This window comes from Selaginella moellendorffii, unplaced genomic scaffold (genome assembly GCF_000143415.4).
Source record: "Selaginella moellendorffii unplaced genomic scaffold, v1.0 SELMOscaffold_19, whole genome shotgun sequence".
NCBI lineage: Eukaryota > Viridiplantae > Streptophyta > Lycopodiopsida > Selaginellales > Selaginellaceae > Selaginella > Selaginella moellendorffii.
The window spans coordinates 991,382-1,016,360 of NW_003314280.1; the positions used below are offsets into that span (position 1 = coordinate 991,382).

The 24,979-nt window shown below is 47.1% G+C and overlaps 3 protein-coding genes, 1 long non-coding RNA gene and 1 pseudogene across 5 annotated transcripts; 3 read left to right on the forward strand and 2 right to left on the reverse strand.

Annotated features, from left to right (window-relative positions):
* Positions 1-9,554: 9,554 nt before the first annotated feature.
* On the reverse strand, positions 9,555-12,039 carry LOC9650646 (protein NRT1/ PTR FAMILY 3.1). 2 transcript variants are annotated; one of them, XM_024677556.1, is made up of 5 exons: positions 11,937-12,029; positions 11,696-11,846; positions 11,405-11,622; positions 10,624-11,177; positions 9,555-10,513 (listed from the first exon to the last, which is right to left on the reverse strand). In XM_024677556.1, exons 1-5 carry the CDS (start codon positions 11,937-11,939, stop codon positions 9,646-9,648), a joined length of 1,794 nt encoding a protein of 597 aa, XP_024533324.1. In that variant the 5' UTR covers positions 11,940-12,029; the 3' UTR covers positions 9,555-9,645. The 2 variants fall into 2 exon arrangements, with proteins under 2 accessions (XP_024533324.1, XP_002972498.2); XM_002972452.2 differs by having other exon boundaries at positions 11,696-12,039.
* Positions 12,040-12,544: 505 nt separating this feature from the next.
* Positions 12,545-13,632, forward strand: LOC9651317. The gene is made up of 2 exons (XM_024677555.1): positions 12,545-12,824; positions 12,880-13,632. The coding sequence occupies exons 1-2, from the start codon at positions 12,558-12,560 to the stop codon at positions 13,489-13,491; spliced, it is 879 nt and encodes a 292-aa protein (XP_024533323.1). The 5' UTR covers positions 12,545-12,557; the 3' UTR covers positions 13,492-13,632.
* A 2,283-nt stretch (positions 13,633-15,915) lies between these two features.
* LOC9650818 lies at positions 15,916-19,159 on the forward strand (annotated as a pseudogene).
* Positions 19,160-21,044: 1,885 nt separating this feature from the next.
* On the reverse strand, positions 21,045-21,432 carry LOC112347131. Its single transcript, XR_002992669.1, has 3 exons — positions 21,348-21,432; positions 21,236-21,278; positions 21,045-21,142 (listed from the first exon to the last, which is right to left on the reverse strand). It is a non-coding gene; the product is annotated as an uncharacterized LOC112347131 (long non-coding RNA).
* Positions 21,433-21,880: 448 nt separating this feature from the next.
* LOC112347090 (pentatricopeptide repeat-containing protein At4g18520, chloroplastic-like) lies at positions 21,881-24,930 on the forward strand. Its single transcript, XM_024677404.1, has one exon. The coding sequence runs from the start codon at positions 21,882-21,884 to the stop codon at positions 24,909-24,911; it is 3,030 nt and encodes a 1,009-aa protein (XP_024533172.1). The 5' UTR covers position 21,881; the 3' UTR covers positions 24,912-24,930.
* The last annotated feature ends 49 nt before the right edge of the window (positions 24,931-24,979 follow it).

Below are 24,979 nucleotides of genomic sequence, written 5' to 3' on the forward strand. Positions count from 1 at the left end.
TCCGTTGCGTTCCGCATAGCCCGTTTTCTCTTCCGTTGGCAGCTCACCTCTCTGGTGAGCTTCCCGTGCCTCTAGATTCCTCATTAACACTTCTTGTGCTAGACCATCGTTCTCGTATGCGGTCTACACATCATCCCAAAAGGTTGCTGTCGCGCTAGATATCGCCAACTTCAAGCTCGCTTTTCGACTTAGCGCATCTGCCACGATGTTGCTCTTCCCAGGCTTGTACAGAATCTCGCAATCAAACTTGGCCAAAGCATTGGCCCACCAACCTTGTTTTCCCCTCATGTCGGGCTGTGACAAGAAGTGTTTCGTTGCCACATTGTCCGTGTAAACCTTGAAGTGTCTCCCAAGGTAGTGTCGCCACTCCTTGAGTGCCTTGACCACCATAAACAATTCCTTCTCATGGGCAGGCCACTTCCATTGAGCCTTGTCCAACTTCTTTGAGAAGAACGCTACTGGATGGTTATTTTACTTCAAAACTGCGCCCAATGCAAAGTCTGAAGCATTTGTTTCTACCTCAAAGTCCTTACCAAAGTCTGGTAACGCCAGCACAGGAGCGTTCCTCAACTTCCCCTTAAGGTGGACAAATGCTACCTCGCATTCCGCTGTCCATACCATCTTCCCTTTTCCCGCTTGGTTCGTTAAGGGCAGGGCTACTCTCAAATAGTGTTTGATAAACTTTCGATAGTAGTTGCATAGCCCCAGGAATGCCCTTAACTCATGTACATTTGATGGTCGCTCTCAATCCTGGATTGCTTGGACCTTCTCAGGGTCCACCTTGAGCCCGTCCTTGCCCACCACATGCCCGAGAAACTTTACCTCTTGTTGAGCAAAGTCACATTTGCTCTCTTTAGCATACAGCTGGTGTTCCTTTAGTTTCCCAAACACTTTCGTCAAGTGTTTGGCATGCTCCTCTAGCGTTTCGCTATAGATCAGAATGTCGTCAATATAGAAGAAGATGGATCTATGCACATGTGCATAGACTACCGGTTGCTCAACAAATATACAAAGAAGAACAAATACCCTTTGCCAAGGATTGAGGACCTATTCGATAGGTTGGGAAAGGCAAAATACTTCTCGATGATTGATCTAAGGTCAGGATACTACCAGATCAGGGTAGCAGAGGAAGATGTCGAGAAGACAACCTGTCGAACAAGGTATGGGAGCTTCAAGTTTCTAGTGATTCCCTTCGGGCTATGCAATGCGCCGGCAACGTTTTCAGCATTGATAAACCATATCTTTGTACCCTATTTGGATCACTTTGTGGTTCTTTTTCACAAATAACACCGGCGCCCTATACGGCGACTTGCTCAACCTAACATGCCCTTTGTCCACCAACTCCTCTAGTTGGCGCTTGAGCTCCGCAAGTTCTTTTTCGTTCAAATGATAGGGGGGACGAACCACCGCCTCAGCACCCTCGACTAGCTCAATCTTATGTTCTATCGGTCGTGCGGGGGGCAATTCTGCCAGTAGCTCCTCTGGCATGGTATCCTGGAATTGGTCCAACACCCGCTGGATCACTAAAGGTACTTCTTCCGTTCCAATCTTTTTGTGGCTTCTCACCGAGAGTAAGCACAAAAATGCAGCCTTGGTCCCTTTAGTGAGTTGTCCTTTCGTGGACATCAGGTTTAAGCAAGAATCTTTGGCCTTGCATTGCCCTACCTTTAGATCCTAGGCCTCCACCCTAGATCTTCTTCCTTGGGCATTCGCCAGTACCACAAGGTTCCTGCCTTGTCCATGTAGGGCTACCACGAACCGATTGAACCAATCCATCCCGAAGATCACGTCAAATCCCACCATGTTCAACACGGTGAAGTCCATGTCTACTTTCCAAGTCCCTACTTCGACTCTCGCTTGTCGAAGTATCTCATCGGTGTTTTGGCTACCTTGAACAAACTTTATAGTCCTTGGTTCACCCAGCCGCTGCACCATTAGTCCGGCTTGCCGAACTATGTCTACAGCCACAAAATTATCCGAAGCACCTGTGTCAATAAGGATCTTAACAAAGCTACCCCCGAGCTTCCCTCGGAGGGCTAGTAGATGTCGCGAACGACTCTCTACCAAAGTTGTTCATGTAATGAGTAACTTTGAGCTAGGGACTGGATCACATACCTCAGTTTAGACTTCACCCGACTTAATGGCTATATTGGCTTTGGCCTTCTTCGGGTAGGGACATTCCCTCGAAAAGTGTCCCGCTTCACCGCAGTTGTAGCATATGTTGTTTCCCACGCTGCTAAACGACTTAACCTTCTTATCCGTGGGTTTGTCTCTTTTTGCTTGACTCCCCTACGTACTTGCTCGCTAGCCACCGGATTTGCCCTTCTGGAACCCCGAGGACTCATTCTTAAAGAAAATCTTCTTGAATTTCCCTTTGTTATATGTTCCCCTTGGTTTGGCCCCTTTGCTAAATGTGGATCCTGACCCCGTCGCGTTCCCCTTTCGCAGGTTATCGTTGAAATGCACCTTAATGGCCGCATCCAACGCTTCTTTGTAGTTGGTCGGGTTCCAGCGCATCACCTCACCGAGAGCCTAGGTTTGCAAACCTGGTATGAAGGCATGGAACACATCCATATCCCCCATGTCCATGACAAGTATTCTCTTTGCCATGAACCCATTCACATACTCCTAGATGGTTCCAGTCTGCTTCAGCCTACTCAACTCATCTCTTAGATGCAGAGTGGCATTCGGAGGAACGTATGTTGCGCGGATCCTCGCCTTCATCATGTCCCAAGTGGCCACCGGTCCTTCGTTGGCCTCTATCATTCTCCACCAAGACTTAGCATTATCTGCTAAGTATGGTTTTGCACATAGGACTTTCTCCGAGCTCGGTAATCGCAACGCTGGGAAGTAGTCCTCTATATCGTAAAACCAATCCTCCACCACCTTATAGTCATTCACTCCCTTGAAGACTGGTGGGGGCTTTGGTTTGTACTTGGGAACTACCTGAGGGACTGATTCTACCTCGGTCTGTTCAACCTTGTTTGGTTCTGCCTCAATCCCTGCCGAAGGGTCCACACCTTCTGCATTGCCAGCATCTATAGTCTTTCTCTTTTCCTTCCACTTCTCATCACGCTTTAGCTTGCGTACGAGAGTCTCCAACAAGGCATTGATCTGTGCCAACTGTCCTTCTAGCACGTCCAATCGAGCCTTGGACGACCGAACCTCGCCACCAGGCTCCTGTTTAGAAGTTTCCTCACTAGAGTCCTCCTCATGCAAGGATTCCTCATCCATAGCCTCTCGTTCAACCGGAGGCTCCAGCTCTAGAGGAGGTTCCGTCTCCGCCTTGGTTCGCTTCCGCCCTGCTTTTGCCATTTCCCAGCAATCTACCTCTATCCTTCGCTAGAACTAAGGAAAAAGCTCCGATACCAAATTGTAAGCCACAAATTTTTCCTTTCCAATTTGCCAGTTTACCTCGTCTATCCGTCTAACACTGCCTTGGCTTTTGCTAAGTTCCCTCATCAAGCTTCCCGCCTATGGTACCAACTCCTACTTGGTCCTACTTGGTTTCAGCTACTCACTGCACGAGCAACGGAGTGTTAACCATCCATCCACGGATTCCCAGATCTCTCCCAATCCCCCTCCCTAGGTTAGATTGAACTTAAGGTCTCGGACCCGATTTTGGATCTCAGACTCTGTCTCGAACTCGGTCTCGAACTCAGTCTTGAACTCGGTCTCCGAGTCGGTCTCGGACTCGATTCTGGACTCTATCTCGAACTCAGTCTTAGAGTCGGTCTTGGACTCGATCCTAGACTCGGTCCTATCCGATGAACTCTTTATCATTTTGGTCATGCTTTCGGGGCTCCTTTAGCCTACGACACCTCAGCAAGTTGGTTCCTTACATGTGATTTACCATCTTTATATGACATAGAAAACTTCCTAGTGGGCATTGTTTACTTCTCCAACAAGCCTCATTTGATGCCAACTGGCTGCCTCGGAACAAATGTGCCCTTCCAACAAAACTACACTTTTGTGCAAGCATATATTCGGATTCTTGGGTGAAATGGAACTATCCAAGGAGGCAATTGCAATGAGAGGCTTCTTAAAAATATCAAGATGTTTGAGGAAAGAGTTGGATAGGAAGGTATTGACATTTTGGTCTGTGAGCTTATCAAGTTACTAGGTTGGAGCCCTTGGTCTACTATTATGGTTACTGACACTAGTTTTTGTAGTGCAAACAATGTATAAGATAGTTGACTATTGCACGGAATAAAATTTAGAAGTGGCAAGTTTGTTGGTTGAACCATTTTGTCTAAATTAAAAAGTAGGTGAAAGAAGCCAAGATGACATGGCAAACTCATTAGCCATTATGACAAGTAATAAGTTGTTTAGATTTGTGTAATTCTTGCTAAAGCATATTTTACAATGGATGATATGAAAAATCTACCAAAGGAGAAAGTAATGTAATGGATGACCTTGGAGGTTGCCAATTTTCTTATGCTTCTATGTGGAAACCACTACAATTATGATGCCTTGATGAAATCACCAATAGATGGATCATTGCTAATGCTAATGACTGAAAGTAACCTCAATCGGTGGCTTTTGACTCTGGAAATAGGTCTTTTGAAAAGGCTGCAGGTCAGGAAATGGTTCAAGGAGCTTAAATAGTCTAGTTTTATCACCAAAAATTAGTATAGTAAAACTAGATCTATGAACTCTATATTACTATAGTGAGGAATCCAAGTGGGCTAGGCCATTTCTAGTCCTTTTGTCCAAGGCATAGGATCATCTGTTGGTAACCTAGTACCAATCATGACCAAAATAATCATTCCAGCATTTCCTATAGTTTTGGTGTTTATAAGGTATTTGTATTGTGGAAGACAAGGATTAGTAATGCAATCTCAACTAGCTCTATCACTCATTTTTTCGTAAAAGTACAAAGCTAGGATTATGGAATGAAATGAGACTTGCATGACTAATGCTCGCTAGCCAATATACTCAAGTATGTGTCCGGGCTGCACATTAGAAGTGACTTTCAAAGACTAAATCTAGAGAGCATGTTTAACCTGATCGATTTTCATTGCTTTTGGTGTAGGCTTCTAAATTTGGACTTCCTAAAAAGTCACCTAGCCTCAAACCCAAGGACACTTAATGCCAAATATCCCAAGACCCTTAACCAATTGGAAAAGAGGGTGCACTTTTATTTATAAACCCTTTCCCTCTATATTTAAATCCCATTAATCATTCTTTTTGGTTGCTTACAATCCACTACACTTCCCCGCAAGTTCACGCCCTTGTAAATAGAAGTTGAAAGGTATAGCTCTCTTGAGAGCTCTACTCTCTTAACACCCTACCCCTCGAATCAAGCCTAGCAAGAGCAAATTGGACCTAGACCTATAGTGTGCTAACCTGGGGCATTTATTTCACATGCTTATAACCCTTGATCTTGTCAATACCAAACATTAGACATAATACAAGATTTAACCCAAGAGTTAGATGTTTTCTTTCAATCCCTAATCTTCCTAGAAAGGAGAAGAACAAGGACAAATCAATTGTTCTTTCTCACATTCTATCATAGTGGGCACACTTGATATTGCCATTCAAATCTTACCAAAGATCTCCTCTCTCTCAAAAAGGCAATTCCAGGCCAAAACTCAAATCCTACTTCATGAAATTTGGCACTCTTGCCAACTTCACTCTCACTGCTGATCTCACCTATAAATAAGAAAAGAGAAAAAGAATGAAACTAGGCTGGGACGAGGCTCTGGAAATGGAGGTTCTTGACCTTGCTAGCAGAGAGCTGAGTTTTAAACCTTTAGAGAATAGCAAGCTTGGATGATAAAAGCAAAGTATTTTGAGCATGTTGCACTCAGCTCCTCAAGACATTGTGTGCATCATAGTTTCCAAAAAGTTCAAGTGATGATAAGTAGTGATTCTAACAAGGATTTTCAGATAGAGATAGATTGGATAGGATATTTAGATTCATAACTTGCCAAGATGCTCTCTATGATGCCCTCTAGAGCTCTAGTCACTTGATTCATGTAGGAAGGGCTTGATAGAAACTTGAATTGAAATTCTAGTTGATCATGGTGCCTAGCTCCTTGCACAGCTCACTCTTCCACGCAAAAACAACAAGTCTATGGAATGGAAAATAATTTGTAAAATCACTCTATAATCATCAGAAGCCTTGCCTCAGAGTTGCAGGTGCCCTTAAGATTGTTCGGCTGTGGCAATGGTGTCATGGGCTGGATGTGGAGCTGCAAGATTTGGAGGGTGTTACCAATTTGCCACCTGAAAAACTTAGCTTAGGTGGGATTGAGTTCTTCTTAGCAAAATTGGAGAAGAGGATGAATCAGATGGAGCAAATTATCAGCTCAAGATGATGGAGATGCGATAATGATACCATTGGTATGGTTTTCTTTTCCAGGCATCAGTTGAGATCTCACTAGAGGGTTCTGGAAATCTTCAAATATAAGAAGATTTTATAATACACTTCTTATTAGGAACTGCTCAGATTAAACACTCCAAACAGGCTTCTTGTGTCTTTGGAGCTACTACACTAGACTTATTTAAAGATTTCCTGGGATGAACGGTGCTAGGATCCCTCCCTCATAGAGCATCAGTGAGGCTAATCCGGGCATCTAAGTTAGATTATGGCATTGGCTGAAAAAGAATAAAGCAATTGCTTGTAAACCTATGATACATAAGAGTTTCTTCTCTTCTTGATATTTTAATAGCTTAAACCAGGAGCTAGGAAGAAATACAAAGAAGGATATAATTGGTTGTAAATGTAGAAAGAGGGGTGTTAATCTCAAAACATAGATGAAAGATAATACATGTGGTATTAGAGCTATATTTTTTAGAAGAGTGGACATCAATCTTATTAAATATTTCCTATTTTATATAACCCTCAAGGTTTGAATCAATCTCTTCTTTGCAATTACCATTAATATATCAAATATACTAAGGATTATGGTATCATGGAATGAAAGTCATTACTAGATGTTTGTAATAGCTAAAAGGTTGATTGTTTGTTGGAGTTTTAGGAAAGTTGTTGTCTTATGAGGTAAAAATTAACTTTTTTGCAATGAAGCTTACAGGCCATAGTTCTTAGAACTACAAAGATTTTTGAAAACTTTACCTAGCAAAAAGAGTATGGGAGAAGTATTTGTTTTTGCTCTAATTTTCTTACAATACCATTTAACATTTGGTTATTAATTTTTTTTCATAAGCTAAAGATTTGAGTTTGGCTTTGGTTCAAATGCCTTATGATTGCAATTTCTTGGAAGATATATAAAACAAAATTGATTTAGCAAAGTTAAATATGACAAGTTAGGAGATTGGCTAATGAGCATTATCATTATTAAAAGTATAGATCCATTGAGAAAACTTTGTCACCAACTTTGTACTTTTAATAATAACAATGCTCATCATTAGAAATGGATTTGTCTCATGAAATAGATAAGAGATTGGAGAGATATTGAATTTAGACTTTGTGAAAGGTCATTTAATTTAGTGCTATTCAAACTCAATGACATTTTAACCCTAAGTATTTTAAAACCCTCAACTAATTGAATAATTTACTACATATTAAACGCTTCATTTGCTTAAAAATAGTGTTATTTTTATTTGATTTATTTAACATCAACCATTAGAAGGTAGAATAAACTATAATATACTAAGAAGTGTTTAAGAAATTTTATAAATTATAAATACAAAATCAATTTAAATGCATAACAACCATTAGATGGTAGAATATTCTACAATATCAAAGCATATTTTAGATATATTCCACTCTGTTTACAGGTTTTTCTTAAGCAAACCAAAAAAAAATGCACTCTTATTTATAGGCACTTTCCCTCTATATTAAACTTCATTAAAGTCACTTTTTTTACTTGTTGATAGGTCACTTCCAAAAACTCCACTGATATGTACAACTTGAAACTCAAAACAGGAGACTGAAGCCATATTGAGGTGATGGTGAATCCGCTTGTCTCCGTTGGCTGCCTCCCAGAGTTTAACAGGGTTGAAGCTCACCATGTTGTTCCAGGGGTCAAGCAAGTTGTCAAGGAACTGGTACGTGTAGATTTTATGATAAAAAATTGTCATTGTCCTCCAGGAAGAGGATTTGCTTGAGCTGGAGTGCTTTGCTGCCTCAAGTTTTGGAGAGAATGGTGGCGATCTGTGGGAGGCGCTCATCCATCCCTTCGAATGCATTCTCGATCGCTTGACTGTGGTATGGGGGATTGTTTCGCATCTCAAGGATGTCAACGATTCTGACGCTCTTCGAGCTGCTGTGGACGAAGCACAAGTAGCTTTACCTGTTCTTTCTCTTGAGTTTTAGGACTGTTGTGCAGCCCTTGAGAACGAACTTTTTGTTGAGGTTAGGACAGAGCAACGCTTTGTATCAGGCGTTTGAGAAGATCCGCAGTGGTGCCTTGTTCGATACACTGAACGAAGCTCAGCAACGAGTTGTAGAAGGTATGTGAGCGCTTCATTTGATCTCTTGTGGAGTTCTCTCTCTTTTGTTTTCTTCAGGACGTTTGAAAGATGCCATACTAAATGGAGTGGCATTAGAACATGAGAAGAAAGTGCATTTTAATGAGATCCAACAGGTATATATATGTGTTTGTTCTTGGCTAACATTTCAAAGTTTTGCAGGAGCTATCATAGGTATCGTACATTCATCACATCCAAGATTCAATGAAATTTAACATCACGAATTAAACATACCTAGATAATATTGAGGCGCCCAAAGCTGGTGCTGGCGGCATCACTCTTCATCACACAATGCAATACTGGTACGTGAAGTTAACACGAAGAATCATAGTCCCGAGTGATCGATCGAAACTCTGATCGCAGGTTTCTGGACCGAGCAGCCACAATCGTCAACGGAGAGCACCACGGCTCCGAAAAGATCAATCCGTGGAGGCTACGCCCGGTGAGCCATGTAGAGGAGCTCAAATTGCTGCTGCGAATGACGCCCGTGTGGGCGACGGGCATCCCGATCTTCGTGGCGTGGTGGCAGCAGAGCACGTTTTGGATCGGGCAGGGCTACGTCATGGATCTCCGCATGGGATCCTCCCCGCACGCTTTCAAGATGCAGCCCGTGACGCTCCCGGTCTTCTCCCTCCTCACGATGATGATCTTCCTCCCCTTCTACGACAAGCTCGTCGTCCCGCTGGCCGCCAAGGTCACCAGGAACCCGCGCGGCATCACCTTCCTCCAGAGGATTGGCGTGGGGATCACCTTCGCCGCCTCGGCGATGCTGGTGGCGGGCGCGGTGGAGGTGAAGCGGCGGCGCCTCGGATTCGCCCACCCCCTCTCGTGCTTCTGGCTGGCCCCCCAGTTCTGGCCTCTCCGAGGCCTTCGTCACCATCGGCTACCTCGAGTTCTTCTACGATCAATCGCCGCCCAGCATGAGGAGCATGGCGGCGGCGGCGGTGTGGGCGATCATCGGCACTGGCAACTACGTCAGCACCGCCATCGTGGCGCTCATCAAGCGGTCAACGAGGATCTCGATGACCGAAAACCTCGAGTACTTCTACTGGGTGCTGGCGGGCTGCCTGGCCGTCGATTTCGTGGCTCACCTTCTTGTCTCTACGTTCTACACGTACACAAAGCCGGACTACGCCGACGACGGCGATCAAGTTCCCATTGCGATGATTTAGAATATATCATATTACATTGGTCTTTAATAGATGACTATACTTGCTCCACCTTTTTCAAAACCTTCCCATTTTCCTCGGGCACGTCGTTCCAGCGCTTGTACCTATACCACCTTGCCACCACCATGTAGACTCCGAGATTGACGGTCAGGATCCCCGCCAGCATCCAGTAGAACAAATCCAGCCGTCCGCGGTTGATGTTATCGGGCACCCAGTTGGTCCTGGCGTGCACGGCGCTCACCATCGCGGTGCTACAATAGTTACCACCGCCAATCACCATCCAAAACACCGCCGTGGCCATGCTTCGCATGCTCTCGGGCGACTGATCGTAGAAGAACTCGATCTGGCCGATGGAGAGGAAGAGCTCCGTCACCCCAATGAGCACGTACTGCGGGAGCAGCCAGAAGATCGAGATGGGGATGGTCCGGTCGGGGGAGTCGAGCAGCCCCGCGGCGGCGGCGGCGCTGCGCCGCTTCACCTCGGTGGCGGCGGCGGCCACCATGACGAGGATGGAGACGACGAGGCCGATGGCGATCCTCTGGAGGGAGGTGAGGCCGCGGGGGTGGCCCGTGATCCGGCGCAGCACTGGGATCCCCAGCTTGTCGTAGACCGGGATGAGGACGAGCAGCGCGAGAGTGGTGAATGCCGTCATCGATCCGGGCGGGATCTCGAAGGAGCTGGAGGCGACGAGGCGGCGGTCCATTGTCCGGCCCTGCTGGACCCAGAAGGTGCCCTGCTGCGCCCACGCCGTGTAGACGAGCACGCCCGTGCATAGGACGGGTAGCAGCCGGAGCAGCAGCTTGAGCTCCTCCACGCTGTGGACGCTGCTCACCTTCCAGGGGTTCACATCGCTGCCGCTGCGCCGCTGGTCATCGTCTGTTACGATCGCAGCTTTGTCCAGGAATCTGGCAGAGCGCAGGATATGGAAATGTGAATCTCTCAAGAACCCTAATCTTGGAAAACCCTAAAAGCGAAGGGGAGAGACACCTAAAAACAGAGGTACGGGTAATATCACCTGAATTGATCCGTGTGGAGCAGCCGCGTGGGCGAGTGGAGCTTGTCCTTGGCCCCAAACAGCTCCATCGGATCGTTCGGCAGCTCTAGCTTGCGCTTCTTCACGGCGGCGGCCATGACCTGGAAGAGCCTGGTGATGGGGCTGCCGGTGGGGCGGGCGATCCGGTAGATGGGCGTGCCGGCCACGAAGCTGATGACGGACAGCGCCATGAGCACGGCGGGGAGGCCGAATCCGACGGCCCAGCCGACGTTGTCTTGGATCCACACGAACACGGTGGAGGTGATGAGCGTGGCGAGCTGGAGTGTGAAGTAGTACCAGTTGAAGAAGTGGAGGATCTGGGTGCGCTGCTTGGGATCCTCCTCGTTGAATTGGTCCGCCCCAAATGCAACGACGCATGGCCGAATCCCGCCCGAGCCCGCGGCCTGCAAAACGAAGGAGAGGTACAGGAATCCCAGCTGACCCACTGTCGAGCGCTCGCACAGCGATGATTTCGCCGCGCATTGGTCGGGTCTCAGGCTGGGAACCAGGGCTTGGATCGTGAGAACGAAGGATCCCTGCCAAGCCACCAGGCAAATCAGTGCTCCACAGTTGAGATTGATCCTTTCTAGGCTTCTAGTATCTGATTCTCTTGTTCTTTCTCTGGTTTTCTTCTCTTCTTCTTTGACTTATCCTCGATCTTACAATGATTATATCTAATCGATCATTCCCCTCGTAGAATCTACAGGAGAAGGCTCTATCTATCCAAACTTTTGGCTAGATGGAGGGATGGATGGTTTCTTACCAGTGTGAAGAGGATAGAGCCCAAGAGCACCACCCAGTAGCGACCAACATACGCATCAGCGATGATGGCACCGACAAAGGGTGTGAAGGCTGCGGTCCCGCTGAAAGTGGTGAGGGTGTTGGACGCATCGGCCGGCTTGAAATGGAGCTGCTGGACGAGGTATGTCACCAGATTCACTTGCAGTCCAATGACTCCCAGCTTCTCAGTCGCCTCGTTCCCTGCAAGTCAAGCAGCAAAGCGACATGACGATCTTCTAGATCCTTGCAGAATTCTCGAGGGAGAGAGTTATACCAAAGATGAAAGGACTTGTCTTCCAGCCTCCTTTCACGATTCGGCGGCCTCGCCAAGTCGTGCTCCACTCAGGATCCTCGGCTCGCTGGGCTCCCTCGGGTCCTGCCTCGAGATTCATGCTGGATTTGTGTAACTCGACAGCGTGCTCCTCCTGCCAAAACAAGACACGGCCCATGCATCACAAAAACGATCCGGAATCAAAGCCAGGTTTTGCGAAAAGGTATCCAATCACTCAACCGACCATGTATGGAGATGGCGATTCTTTTCGTGTAGCGCGGAGAGATCAAACACGAAGAAGAACAAGTTTGAGATGCATTTTATAACCATGATCCACATCAATGACGGGCCTGCAAAGATAGGATCCGACCGCTCTTGTCTCGTCCGCAAGACTTCTTCCATCGAAAGAAACATGTCTACGAAATTTGCTTTCGGGGAGCCCGTGGATATACAAAGGGACAAAAGGTTGACGGGCTGGCTGAAGACACCAAATTGAAGCAAACTACACAACAGCATGATCTTTGCTCAGAATCACGACCGCTTTTCCACTGCCACTGATTGGCACTGAGAGTTTTTCAATTGTAAAAGTTGTTCAGTGCTTGCTGAAAGATCTTGACAAGCATTACGTTAAATCCCTGATGCGATAACGAAAGAACTTAGATATGTTCATTTTTTTGCCAGAAAATAAACATTCAAACTAATCATTGAAGTTAATTAGTTGATTCCTGACGATCCAAGTCCAATTTGGCGCCATTGATTGTCTTAAGCAAAGAAGTTCTCTAGAAAACAGTTTCCAGGTTTCTAGGAAAGTCCAGGTGGTCCCGAAAAATACGTCTTTATTATTATCTGATGCAATGGGCACTTCATGGAGGGCATTGGCAACGCAGTGTGGACGGGCGCGCTGCTCGTGTTGCTAGCACTGGTTGCGAAGCTATGGCGATCGATCGTCACCAGGTTCTGGCTGGAGCCAAGATCGCTCGACGCAAGGATTCAAAGCCAGGGTATCCAGGGGCCGCCAAGGACTTTCATCGCAGGCAACATGCTCCAGGTGATGACGATGAGAGACACTGGCAAGGAGCGGGACATGGAAGGACGACGTTGTGAAGCATGTGTTGCTGGATTACCACCAGTGGTAATATGGTAACTTCTCCTCGTAAATTCCTGTACTCTGGACGATTTCTTCGCAGGAAAGAGGTATTGCTAATGGTGGGCGACGGAGCCCAGGATCAAGGTCACGGAGCCCGAGCTCATCAGAGAAGTTCTATGCCGGAGAGCGATACAATGTCATGGAATGTGATATGCCCGGCGGCGGAGGAGGCCAAAGCTCTATACGAGAGAATACCCGAGAAAGACCTCGTCTCGTCCACCTCGATGCTCCAATCTCTCGCCCACGAGCATCGAGTTCCAGGCTACCACATCGAGCTCCGGCATGCGCAGAAAGAACTTCCACGCGTATCCACACGCTCCAAGCAAGAACGTCGTGCTGGATCATCCCTTCAAACATCTCTCGTGCTTCTACCTTTCTCGAGGCGAGGATGAAAGCTTGTAGCATTGAGTTGGAGCTGGCTAGATTATGCTTGGGCACTGCGTCGAAGATCTCCTTGGCTTGCTCAAGATTTCCCCCTGTGAGCATACGAAACCACCATTTGCTCAAACAGCTCCCTCGATTCCTCCAAGAGCCCCATCTCCGAGCAAGCCCCATTCTCCGAGCAAGGAATCATGGCATTCCAAACAACGATGCTTCGCCGTGGCATTGTGGTGAGATATGCCTGGCCTTGTGGATTTGCCCGGTCTGGTAGCGATCATCATGGTGTAGGAGGCCTCGTCGTGATCAGGCATGAAATTCCGGAAGAATGCCACTGCCTCTTCGATCCTGCGATGTAAAACGTACCCTTTTGGAGCATCGAATTCCATTCTGCGCATTGCTTGCAATTGCCAGATTCATACGCCTGGTTCAAAATCGTCCATGCGACGGCATTGTGCTCAGCCATCACCGAATCGAAGATCCTTCGCGCGTCGGCCACAAACCTTGCCTGCGCTAGAGCATGAAGCGAGAGACGACATTCCATTCCGGAATCCCGTGCAGGAAGAGATCCATCGCGGCCGTCCGCGCGTATCCATCGATCATCACCGTCCACGTGGCGAGAGAAGAGCGTTTGCTGGAGCAGGCGGCCATGAAACTCTTCTCCGGCATTGGCATCGAAAATCTCTTAGTGCCCGTTTTGGGCATAGGCCTGGATCATCGCGTTCCATGTTACGGCATTCTTCCGAGGCATCCATTGGAAGATCCCTCGCGCCTCTCGCAACGCGCTCTGCCCCAATCCAGTGATCATCGTCGTCATTCTTGGTAGCTTCCTCGCGTCGGCGATTTGGCTGTGCTGGGCATACGTCGTGATCATCGAGTTCTCTTTCCTTGCATCGAGTCGAAGATCTGGCGAGCGGACTGGATGTCGCCATTCTGTGCGTATGCCGAGAGGAGGATGTCGCGAGAAAATAGATTGAGCTGCTTGATCTGATCGAAAACCAGGCGAGCTTCACGCAATCTCCCACACGTCCCATACATTTGTATGAGGAGATTCGCAAGAAAAGTGTTCTGCTTGCTGTGGCGGATCCGACTAGCCTGAGCTTGTCGGCCTCTGTTAAAAGCGTTGCTCTTGGTGGTCTTGCTGCTCTTGGCAGTCGAGAGGACCAAAAGCCGAGTAGATCTTCTTGTTGCTAAGTGGACGTCGAGCAAGTGTTGGTTCTTCTCGGCCTGCGCTTTGAAAATCTGGCCGTGTCTACTTTAGCAGTTCCCCAGGACTCCTGCTCCTCCTGCTTGATGTTTCGCTGCATTTCCTACGCAACGACCATTTCACTGGACAATTCAGCTTGTGACGCTAGGAGGTTCGCGGCGGTTCTTCGATTTTGCAGCAGAACCAGGGATCTGCCGCGGGGAAAAGAGATTTACGGTCAGGCGACTGTGCAGCGAGCAGCTATCTCGCGAATTTGGCAATCCGGAGCCTGCAAGAAGCAAGAGAGATTTTCTATCGCATGGGCTCTGCGAGGAATCGCTTCTCTTGGGACAATATGATCGCTGCTTATGCCCAAAATGATGCAATGCCAGAAAAGAACTGAGTTTCATGGACGGCTATCCATGCCCAATGCGGGCATTTGCTAAAAGCAACCTAGTAGGGACATTTTCCCCTGGAATTCAATGATCCAAGCGTACGGACAGAGAGGGCATCTCCAAAAATTTCGTGACATTTGTGAAAGAATGCTTGACCACGACATTGTGACGTGGCATTGTGTCTACACCTCATTCAAGCCGACACACCATGCTGGAGGGAAATGAGATATCTTGAACGATCACAACCGTCACCCACATGCAAATCTGGCAGCTCCAGAATGTGAAGTCTGTCTTCGAAAGGGTGCCGGAATGGAATGTGTTATGGATGGATATGGATTAAATGGTAGAATAAATTAAAATATACTAAGAAGTGTTTAAGGAAGTTTTAATCTAAATGAATAAGAACCAATAGATAGTAGAATATCCTATAATATCAAAGCATATTTTAAGTATATTCACTGCCACCCACTCTTTTTATGAGAAAACCAAAAAAAATGCACTCTTATTTATAGACACTTTTTTTATATTTAAATCTCATTAGAAGTCATTTTTTGATTTGCTTAAGCAAACCTGTAAAGGCACTGTAACCTGTATTGGATTAATAAGTAAAAATTGGTATGCATTGCATGTAGCAATGTTTGGTTTGCTTATAAGTAGTGTTATTCTTACTTATTAGTTCATTTGATCAAATAAAATTTATAATTATATAGTTTATCATAAGATTAATCTTATTGCATATCAACCATTAAAAGATAGAATAGAAAAGAATATACTAAAAAAGGTTTTAAAAAGTTTATAAATTATAATCATGTTTATAAATTATAAATACAAGATTAATCTAAATGAATAACAACAATTAGATGGTAGAATATCCTAGAATATTTAAGCATATCCTAGGTATATTCAATACTATCTCTAAAGGTTTGCTTAAGCAAACCAAAAATAACGGCATAACAATTTATTTTAATTGTTGAGATATGTAAAACTTGATTAAGCTTTTTGTTTCTCTAAATTTTTCCTCAAAACAAAGAGGTCTACTTTACACAGCTTGTCTATCACTAATTATATTGATTAATATTTAGGTTATAGAAGTGGAGACTGAAGCCATATTGAGGTGATGATGAATCCGCTTGTCTCCGTTGGCTGCCTCCCAGAGTTTAACAGGGTTGAAGCTCACCATGTTGTTCCAGGGGTCAAGCAAGTTGTCAAGGAACTGGTACGTGTAGATTTTATGATAAAAAATTGTCATTGTGGTGTTTATTTCTTCCTCCAGGAAAAGGATTTGCTTCAGCTGGAGTGCTTTGCTGCCTCAAGTTTTGGAGAGAATGGTGGCGATCTGTGGGAGGCGCTCGTCCATCCCTTCGAACGCATTCTTGATCACTTGACTGTGGTATGGGGGATTGTTTCGCATCTCAAGGATGTCAAGGATTCCGACGCTCTTCGACCTGCTGTGGACGAAGCACAAGTAACTTTACTTGTTCTTTCTCCTGAGTTTTAGGACTGTTGTGCAGCCCTTGAGAACGAACTTTTTGTTGAGATTAGGACAGAGCAAGGCTTTGTATCAGGCGTTTGAGAAGATCCGCAATGGTGCCTTGTTCGATACACTGAACGAAGCTCAGCAACGAGTTGTAGAAGGTATGTGAGCGCTTCATTTGATCTCTTGTGGAGTTCTCTCTCTTTTGTTTACTTCAGGACGTTTGAAAGATGCCATACTAAATGGAGTGGCATTAGAACATGAGAAGAAAGTGCATTTTAATGAGATCCAACAGGTATATAGATGTGTTTGTTCTTGGCTAACATTTCAAAGTTTTGCAGGAGCTGGAGAAATTACTGAACAAATTCAGTGAAAATGTGCTGGACTCCACCAAGTTGTTTGGGAAGCTGGTGACTGATATTTCTGTTCTTGAAGGCTTGCCGGAAACGGCTCTTTCTCTTGCTGCACAAGCTGCAGTATCCAACGTAAGATCCTTAAGTTCGCTATTGATAATGCTTTGGTCATGTTGTATTTTTTGCAGGGATACGAAGGCGCCAATGCGAAGAGTGGACCGTGGCTGATAACTCTGGACAGTTCCATGTACTCGGCAGTGATGAAATTTGCGAGAAACCGTGACCTTCGCGAGGAAGTATATCGCGCAGACATCACAGTGGCCTCCGGAGAGAGTTTTGATAACTTCCCTGTAATTACAAGAATTCTCGAGCTTCGCCAGCAGAAAGCGGAATTGTTAGGATACGAAAACCACAGGTAATATTACCTATACATAGAGTCTAAAAAGTTCTTTTTAGTACAGGTGAGTATGCTTCAAAAGATGGCCACACTGGATTCTTGTCATGCACTTCTCGAAAAACTGCATAGTTGTTCACGAGATGCTGCTATTCGAGGTCTATGTTCTCTCTGCTATCAAAGCTTATTGCAAGTGTTTTCTTTTTCGTTGATCTTCGTTTTAGACATGCGGGAGCTTGAGGAATTTGTGAGAAGTGAAAACTCAGAAGAAGATGAGAATTTGTTCCACTGGGACATTCCATATTGGACGGAGCGCTTCAGGGAGGCCAAGCTTGACATGAATGATGTAAGTTTTCCTTCCAAGGCTTGGTCATATTTGCTCACTTTATTTTGGAATTCTGAGGAACTCAGGCCGTATTTCTCCATGCCTAATGTCATGGATGGCCTGTTCAGCCTTGCGAAGCGCTTGTTTGGCGTCCACATTGAAGAGTTGGAAGAAAATACACCAGTAAGCGTGCATGCCAAAACTATGATCCATCTATCTCAATCTGAATAACAGGTCTGGGACAAAGAAGTTAAGCTTTACAAGGTGGCCGAATGCGCCAGCGGAGAAAATCTGGGATACTTTTACCTGGACCCATTCTCGAGGCCGCACCAGAAGAGAAGTGGAAATTGGATGGGCGTAGTCTTTAACAGAAGCCATGCAGCTGTGCAAAAAGGTGGCGTTGTGCGATTGCCTGTCGCTCATATTGTCTGCAACCAGGCACCACCATTACCCGATCAGCCAAGCTTGATGACGCAGTAGGCTTTTTTATATTCATGATCTTATGGGTAGCGCTGACAAGTTTGACGGAGCACTTATGATTGAAACTTTGCAGGTGACAATGCTGTTTCATGAGTTCGGGCATGCTTTGCAGCACCTTTTGAGCAAACAGGACGAGGGTCTTGTGGCTGGATCCGAAGGAATAGAGTGGGATGCAGTCGAGATTCCCTCCCAGTTTATGAAGAACTGGTGCTATGACAGGTCTGATTCGATTGTAACAAACTAGTCTTCAACTAATCTCGTGATCGCAGGAACACTTTGATGAGCTTTGCAGTGCACTATAGAACTGGCCAAGAGCTCCCAGAGGCGCTATATACGAAACTCAAGTCGTCAAGAACGTTTTTCTCGGCTTCAAACGTTCTTTATCTGGTAAGCCGAATGAAGAAAAGTTTTCTTGGAATAATTTCTCGTTTTTGAATGCACACAGGTTTCCCGATCTCTGATTGATCTCAAGCTGCATGCAAAGCTCGAAGCCGTGAATTCGAAAGAGATTTACAACTTGTGCAACAAGGTTGCAGGGGAGATATTGATACCCCCTTTGCCTGAAGACAAGTCCATCTGCAAATTCCTCCACTTATTCGCCAGTATGTGTTTTGCCTCTATTTCTAATCTCTCCTGTATTTTTTCTCTTGTTGGTTGTCATTCTTGTAGCAACTGAGTATGCAGCTGGTTACTATAGCTACCTGGTAAGCTGGCCTCAGAAAACATCCTGACACTCAAAAAGAATCTTGGTATGATTCTGTGCAGTGGTCCGAGGTTCTGTCATCAGATGCTTTTGGAGCGTTTGAAGAAGCAGGCCTTGAAAATGAAACTGTGAGTGAAAACAATCAGGAGTGGGAAGCAATTGTTTCACTTTTGTATGTTTCACAGGCTGTTAAGGAGGCAGGAAAATTATTTAAGCAGACAATTCTTGAGCTTGGTGGAGGCAGAGCGCCTGCTAAAGTAAAACTTTTGATAAATTTACACGAAACTCACGACGAGCTCTGCAGGTTTTTGAAGATTTCCGTGGAAGAGGCCCCAGCATAAATGCTCTTCTCAGGCATAGAGGTCTCGTGGTATAAATGTTGGTATATATATTGCTGCTTATCTAATAGCATAATCACTAAAAAAACCATGACTTCGAAAACAAAATGCTCGTGAGGAGCTAGCAATGGAGGACGAGTCCGCGAGTAAACACTGGAATTTCACGGTACACTCCTGCTCCGATCTTAATAAGATGGTTACTCCGTGGACGCTGTGCAGAGAAAGCCCGATCGCATCAGAGCCGAGGCCGCCGAGTACCGAAAGCTGCTACCTCTTCGCCTCAAGGAGCAGTGATAGCGGTGGGCGTCTCGTTCTCGGTCGCCTCCACTTGAATACAGGCTAAAGTTCATGAAGAAGCTGGAGCCAGACTACGCGCGGACGTAAGCTTCGGGGGCGACTCTTTTCCTTGGGTGAGGACTTATGACAGAAGCAAAGTGAAGAGAAACGCTGCAGGAGCAAAAATTCTCGAGCGAGTGATATTGGCATGAAGACTTAGATGGAACAACCGATCAGAGAGAGCCGGATCGCTCATAACAAACACACGAATTAGAGACAAGCTTGCGTGAGCTGGAGCTGCTATTAGACTAGGAGAACATATGAATTTTATTGAGTGTGGGGTCTCCTAGGGCGACCAAAACAACACAGACATCAGCAACGTAATGGAAGAAAGAAAAAAAGATTACCATTTGTTCAGGGCCCATACTTGTTGGTTACATTCGGGCCGCTGATGCTGGTTCCCGGCCCGCTTGGCCCTTCGGCTTTGGCATCGTGGCCTCCCTTGAGTGATGGCATTGGCATTGGCATGTCATCTCCATCACCCTGCCCAAAAGAGCTAGCCACTAGGAGGAGGGTAAAGACAACAAGAAACTTTGCAAGAGTCATTGAGAGTATTCGACGAGAGCAAGTTCGTGGTGGATTTGTGTTGTTTTATAGCCAAGGATCGTACACCACCAATATGCATGAGCAAGCCATGCTCTTTCTTTCCTTCGTTGTTGGTGGAATAGTCGATTGAATTTAATCTAACACCCGTGGGATAGCAATTTGTTTCCTGTAATTTGGATATGATTTTTTCCTTCTTCTCAGGAGCTAGAGTAAACTTGTAGGGCTTTCGACGAGAATGGCTCGAAGAGTAACTTTGCCAATGCAAGGTGAACCTTTTCTTTTTCTTTCTTCTTTGTCCAGCCTTTGATCGTGAAAAAAAAAAAGATTATAGAATGTTGCCTTTTACTAGGGAGTCCCGAGGCTTTGGATTTGTGACGATGGAGACGACGACAAATACCTCCATGATCTCTTCATGGAACTGTATGGTTTTCTCCTGGTGTATGAGGAGTGTCTAGTTGTTCTTTTCAGGTGTCTCAAATCAAACAAGCAGCTCGATCAACTGCTGAGCTTCCATGCTGCAGGCCAAAACAAAACGCGCCCGTTCAATTCCTGGTAACTAGCTTAGCGTGAGGAGGAAGTTCTCCATGGGGCTGTGGCCACAGAGACTGGACTTTTCAAAAGCTAGAGGCTTGACGAGCCCACACACAAATGCGCTGTAGATTGTTTAGTTTCCTGGACTTGGATCTTACAAAGCTTGCAAGGATCTTCCCAGGTGAAAGATCGCTATCGCCGAGTTTAGGTCGCCGGATCTCACGGAAGGAGAGAGCGCCGCCAGCTCGTGGATCCGGCCAAAATGTTCCAGGATCGTGCTCCGGGAGATGACGCTGGGGAATCGAATGCCATCAAAGATAAGATCCAAATCCCCAGCTTTGGCCGCCGCCGCCCGCTGCGGTGGAGGAAACCACATCCAATTCAGGCATCCTGGCCAGGATCGAGCGCACACGAGAGAGATCTCTGCTGGCGAGGATCGAGAGTACACGAGAGAGAATCTCTGCTGCTGGCGAGGCAGGAGAGGAAGATTTGGCGCCAGGAGAAGGGATTCCTGGCGGAAGAGGGGGATGCTGGATTTGGATGAGGAGGTTGAGGAAGATGCCGTAGGTGGACATGAATCGCGATTGCAGCACCAAAAACAGAGTAGCATTTTGGCGGGATCTTCCTACACGAATATACCTGGAGATGGAAGATATATCAGAGCGAAAAAGGGAATTTTTTTTTCACGGGCATTTGGGCTTTCCCTTGTTGTTGAGGACGGCATGGTATGGGCACTCTTTCTTGCTCGCTTTTGGGCCATTTGGAACGCAAAAGCACTTGCTACAACATATGTTACACATCTTGTTGCACATCTCGGGCTCCCATGAGTTAGAGAGCATCGGTACTTGCAGTTTCCTCAACAGTCTGCGAAAGAGAAACAAAAACCCATCACTTATACTCGATCCAACCAGCAAAAATAGAAGCTCGAAACTTAAGAAACAGTGAAAGATGTCTCACCGATTCCAGTCAAATCTCTGCTGCCAAGAACCACATTGCCATTCTGCCACACACAAAAAGAAAAAGAGATTCGTTAAAACACGATCCCGAAGAACTCAATCAGGCAATGCACCTCGGCAATCACAAAAATGAGCAGGACGAGAAATGCTAGCCACTTCAAAGCCAGAGCCATTTTGCTAGAACTCCTCGTTTCTACCACGAAGAACACACCTGAAGACTCTGCAAGAAGAAACAACGAATGCTCTAGTGGAAGAGAAGAGTGGCGTTTTATAAGTCAGGAATTGACCTCCCTGTGGAAGAATTGCGGCACCTTGTGAAGCTAACTGTATTAAATCTAAAGATTGTCTGTCTGCCAAGCCATTGCGATGGAAGGCTGCTCCATTTAGATATCTTTGCACAATATATCTATCTCGTATAGTCGCCTCTTTGTCTGCCAGATCCTGGAAAAGAAATAACTATGATCAAACTCTTTACCTTTTCTTCTTGGCTTAACTAATAAATGTGGGTTTACGAGAGCCTCAGCGCGAAGAGCGACCTGTTTTGAGCTTAGAGTAAGAATATTCTTGAATATTATCTACTGAAGAATATTCTTAAACAGGGCGACGAATATGCCTCCATAAACCCTAGATTGCGAGGGAAATGTTTGATGCCTGGGACGCAATGGGCGAGGCGCGCGGCCAGGGAATGCTTGGCTCGAGCTCGATCGCCGCCGGCATCGCAACGGGGCGGAGGAGGAGGGCGGGCAAGCGCTGGCGAGGAGGTGAATCTTGTCGAGCAGCAGCGTGGCTTGATCGCCGCGCTCCAGGAATGCAAGCAGTCTAGGGATCTCCAGCGAGGTCGCAGGCTGCATTCTCAGGCGCTCGAGACCGGCGGCGGCCTTGTGCGTGGCATCTACGTCGCGACGACGCTGGTGGTTATGTATGCTCGATGCGGCAGCATGGAGGAAGCTCGGCAGGTTTTCGACGGGATGAAATCCAGGAATGTGGCGTCGTGGACGGCTTTGATCCTCGGCTATGTGGAGAATGGAAGAAGCGAGACTGGCTTGGAGCTGTTCGAGAGGATGGAGAGGGAAGGGTGTAGAGCCGATGCTCGGACTTTCGTGGCCGGGATCATGGCCTGTGGGAATCTGGCAGCCAAGGAAGGTGGTCAGGGGAATTCGTTGAGCAATGGAAGAGTTCTAGCAGGCAAAGAAGATGCTTCTTCTGGAAGAGTTCTAGCAGCCAGAGAAGATGGTTCTTCACGGGAAAAGTTTTGGCGGGATGAGAAAGATGTGAAGAAGAGGATCAAGTTACAAGCTCTGGAAAGAGGGAGAGAGATGCATCGACGAGCTGCCGAGGCTGGCTGCGAGATGAACTTGTTCGTGGCGAATACTCTGGTGGACATGTACTCGCGGTGTGGGAGCCTGGTCAATGCTCGAGCAGTGTTTGAGAGGATGCCGTGTCACAGCTTGGTCTCGTGGACGGCACTTATCCAGGGTTGTGTGGAGAATGGAGAAGAAGAGAGAGCGCTGGAGCTCTTTTCACGAATGCAAGAGTCGCGAGGAGGGTCTTTGCCGGATGCTCAAACGTTTGTGGCCGTTCTCGCGGCGTGTTCTGCTCTGGCAACGAAAGAGAAAGACATATCCAGCAGCAGCAGCAGCAGCAGCAGCAGCAAAGAGAGGAAAGCTTTTTTGAAAGAGAAGGCGCTGGAAACAGGACTGGTGCTTCATTCCGAGGCCGAGAAAGCTGGGGTCACCTCCAACATCTTTGTGGCAAACAAGCTTGTGGATATGTACTCCAAGTGTGGGAGTATGGAGGATGCGAGAAGAGTTTTTGACAGGATGGCCTTCCAAGACGTTGTGACTTGGACGTCTCTCATCCTGGGATATGTAGAAAGCGGAGAAGCAGCATTGGGATTGGAACTCTTCGATCTCTTGGTGACATCTCAGCAAATTTTTCGAGATCCTCGGTTCTTCGTGGCTGGACTCATGGCCTGTGCTAGTTTGGTGGAGACGAGCAAGGCCGACTGCCTGGAAAAACTGGCTTTTATTCACTCTCAAGCTGGGAAGAGCGGGTGTGACTCGGATATGTTCGTGGCCAGCACTCTGGTGGATTTGTATGCCAAGTGTGGCAGCATTGGAAACGCTCGCGGGGTTTTCAATCGGATGCCTCAACGGGACGTGGTTTCCTGGACTTCTCTAGTTCTGGGATATGTGGAGAGAGGCCAGGGGGACATGGCTCTGATGCTTTTCTCGCTCATGCAACGTGAAGGTTGCGTTCCAGACGCTCGGACTTACGTCGCTGCCTTCATGGCTTGTGCGAGCCTGGCCGAGCATAAAGAAGAGTTACTAGATGGAAGAAAGGTCGAGGCTCTCCAGGAAGGAAAGCGTCTCCACTCGGAGGCTGTGAAGTGTGGCTTTCTCTCGGACAAGGTGGTGGCAAATTCCCTGGTAGACATGTACGCGCGCTGCGGAAGTATGGTGGAAGCTCGAAAAGTTTTCGACGAGATGCCGAGTCTAGACGTGGTTTCGTGGAATTCACTGCTGCTAGGATATGTTGTTAACGGGGAGAGTGAAGTGAGTTTGGAGCTGTTCGAGGAAATGCAACGCAAAGGCTGGGATCCGGACGCTCGGACTTTCGTTGCTGTTTTCAAGGCCTGCGGCAACCTGACATCCGAGAAGGAGGAATCGACGGCTGAGTGGCTCAAGCGAGGCAGTGCATTCCATCTTCAAGCTTCTCAGTGCGAGCTGGATTCTCACATCTTCGTGGCCAATAGTTTGATCGACATGTATGCCAAGTGTGGAAGCTTGGCCGACGCTCGAGCAGTCTTCGACAAAATGCCACTCCACGACTTGGTATCCTGGAACACGCTGCTCTCCGGCTACGCAGACAATGGAGAGAGCGAGAAAGCTCTCGAAGTCTACAAGCTCATGCGCAAAGAGGAGAGCTCCTCGTGCCGGCCAGACGCTCGAACTTTTGTTCCACTCTTGAAGGCCTGCTCCAACACCGCAGCTCTGGAAACTGGGAGAGCCATCCACGGCGAAGCTGTGCGGTCGGGAGTGGAAAGCAGTCCATTCCTCGCAGCCTCTCTGGTGGATTTTTACGGCAAGTGTGGAGGAAACATGGCTCAGGCGGAGCAAGCCTTCGACGTGACTCCAACCAGGAACTTGACGCTGTGGAGCGCTCTCATGGCTGGCTATGGTCGACTTGGAGACACGAACCAGGTACTTGGGCTGTTCCAGACGCTCGAGAAGACAGGCTTGCGGCTGGACGGAGCTACGTTTTGCTCGCTTCTCACCGCGTGTAGCCATGCCGGGCTGGTCGACCGGGGAAGAGAAGTTTTCCTCGTGATGGCTTCCAAGTATGGTGTTACTCCTGGCGTGGAGCACTACCACTGCCTGGTGGATTTACTGGGACGAGCTGGGCTTGTTGAGGAAGCAGTGAGCGCCGTGAAAAAAATGCCGCTCGGGCCGAGCGTGGTGGCGTGGAAGACGGTGCTGGCTGCGGCTCGGAAGTGGCAGAAGGTGGAGATTGGAAAGATGGCGTTTCAAGCGTTGGCAGCGCTGGAGGTGGAGGTAGACGAGGATCAAGCTGGATCCACGTTTGCGTTGATGGCGAACATCTACGCTGGAGCTGAGATGTGGGAAGAACAGGCACAAGTTCTCAAGCAAAAGAAGAGCTTGTTCTTGGCAACTTAAGCTCTACTTCTTCCGAAACGCTGGAAGCATTAGCACAGGAGAAGCTACGAGCGAGTGCTCTGATTCTG

What these genes read in the sequence shown, in the direction of transcription:
- LOC9650646 (XM_002972452.2), bottom strand. Translation starts at nt 11,870, where the DNA reads ATGGGCCGTGTCTTGTTTTGGCAGGAGGAGCACGCTGTCGAGTTACAC. An exon ending in GCTCTATCCTCTTCACACTG is followed by an intron (nt 11,178 to 11,404) that starts GTAAGAAACCAT and finishes GTGGCTTGGCAG; the next exon opens with GGATCCTTCGTTCTCACGAT. An exon ending in CTCCACACGGATCAATTCAG is followed by an intron (nt 10,514 to 10,623) that starts GTGATATTACCC and finishes GCGCTCTGCCAG; the next exon opens with ATTCCTGGACAAAGCTGCGA.
- LOC112347090 (XM_024677404.1), top strand. Translation starts at nt 21,882, where the DNA reads ATGCCTGGGACGCAATGGGCGAGGCGCGCGGCCAGGGAATGCTTGGCT.
- LOC9651317 (XM_024677555.1), top strand. Translation starts at nt 12,558, where the DNA reads ATGGAGGGCATTGGCAACGCAGTGTGGACGGGCGCGCTGCTCGTGTTG. An exon ending in TTGCTGGATTACCACCAGTG is followed by an intron (nt 12,825 to 12,879) that starts GTAATATGGTAA and finishes ATTTCTTCGCAG; the next exon opens with GAAAGAGGTATTGCTAATGG.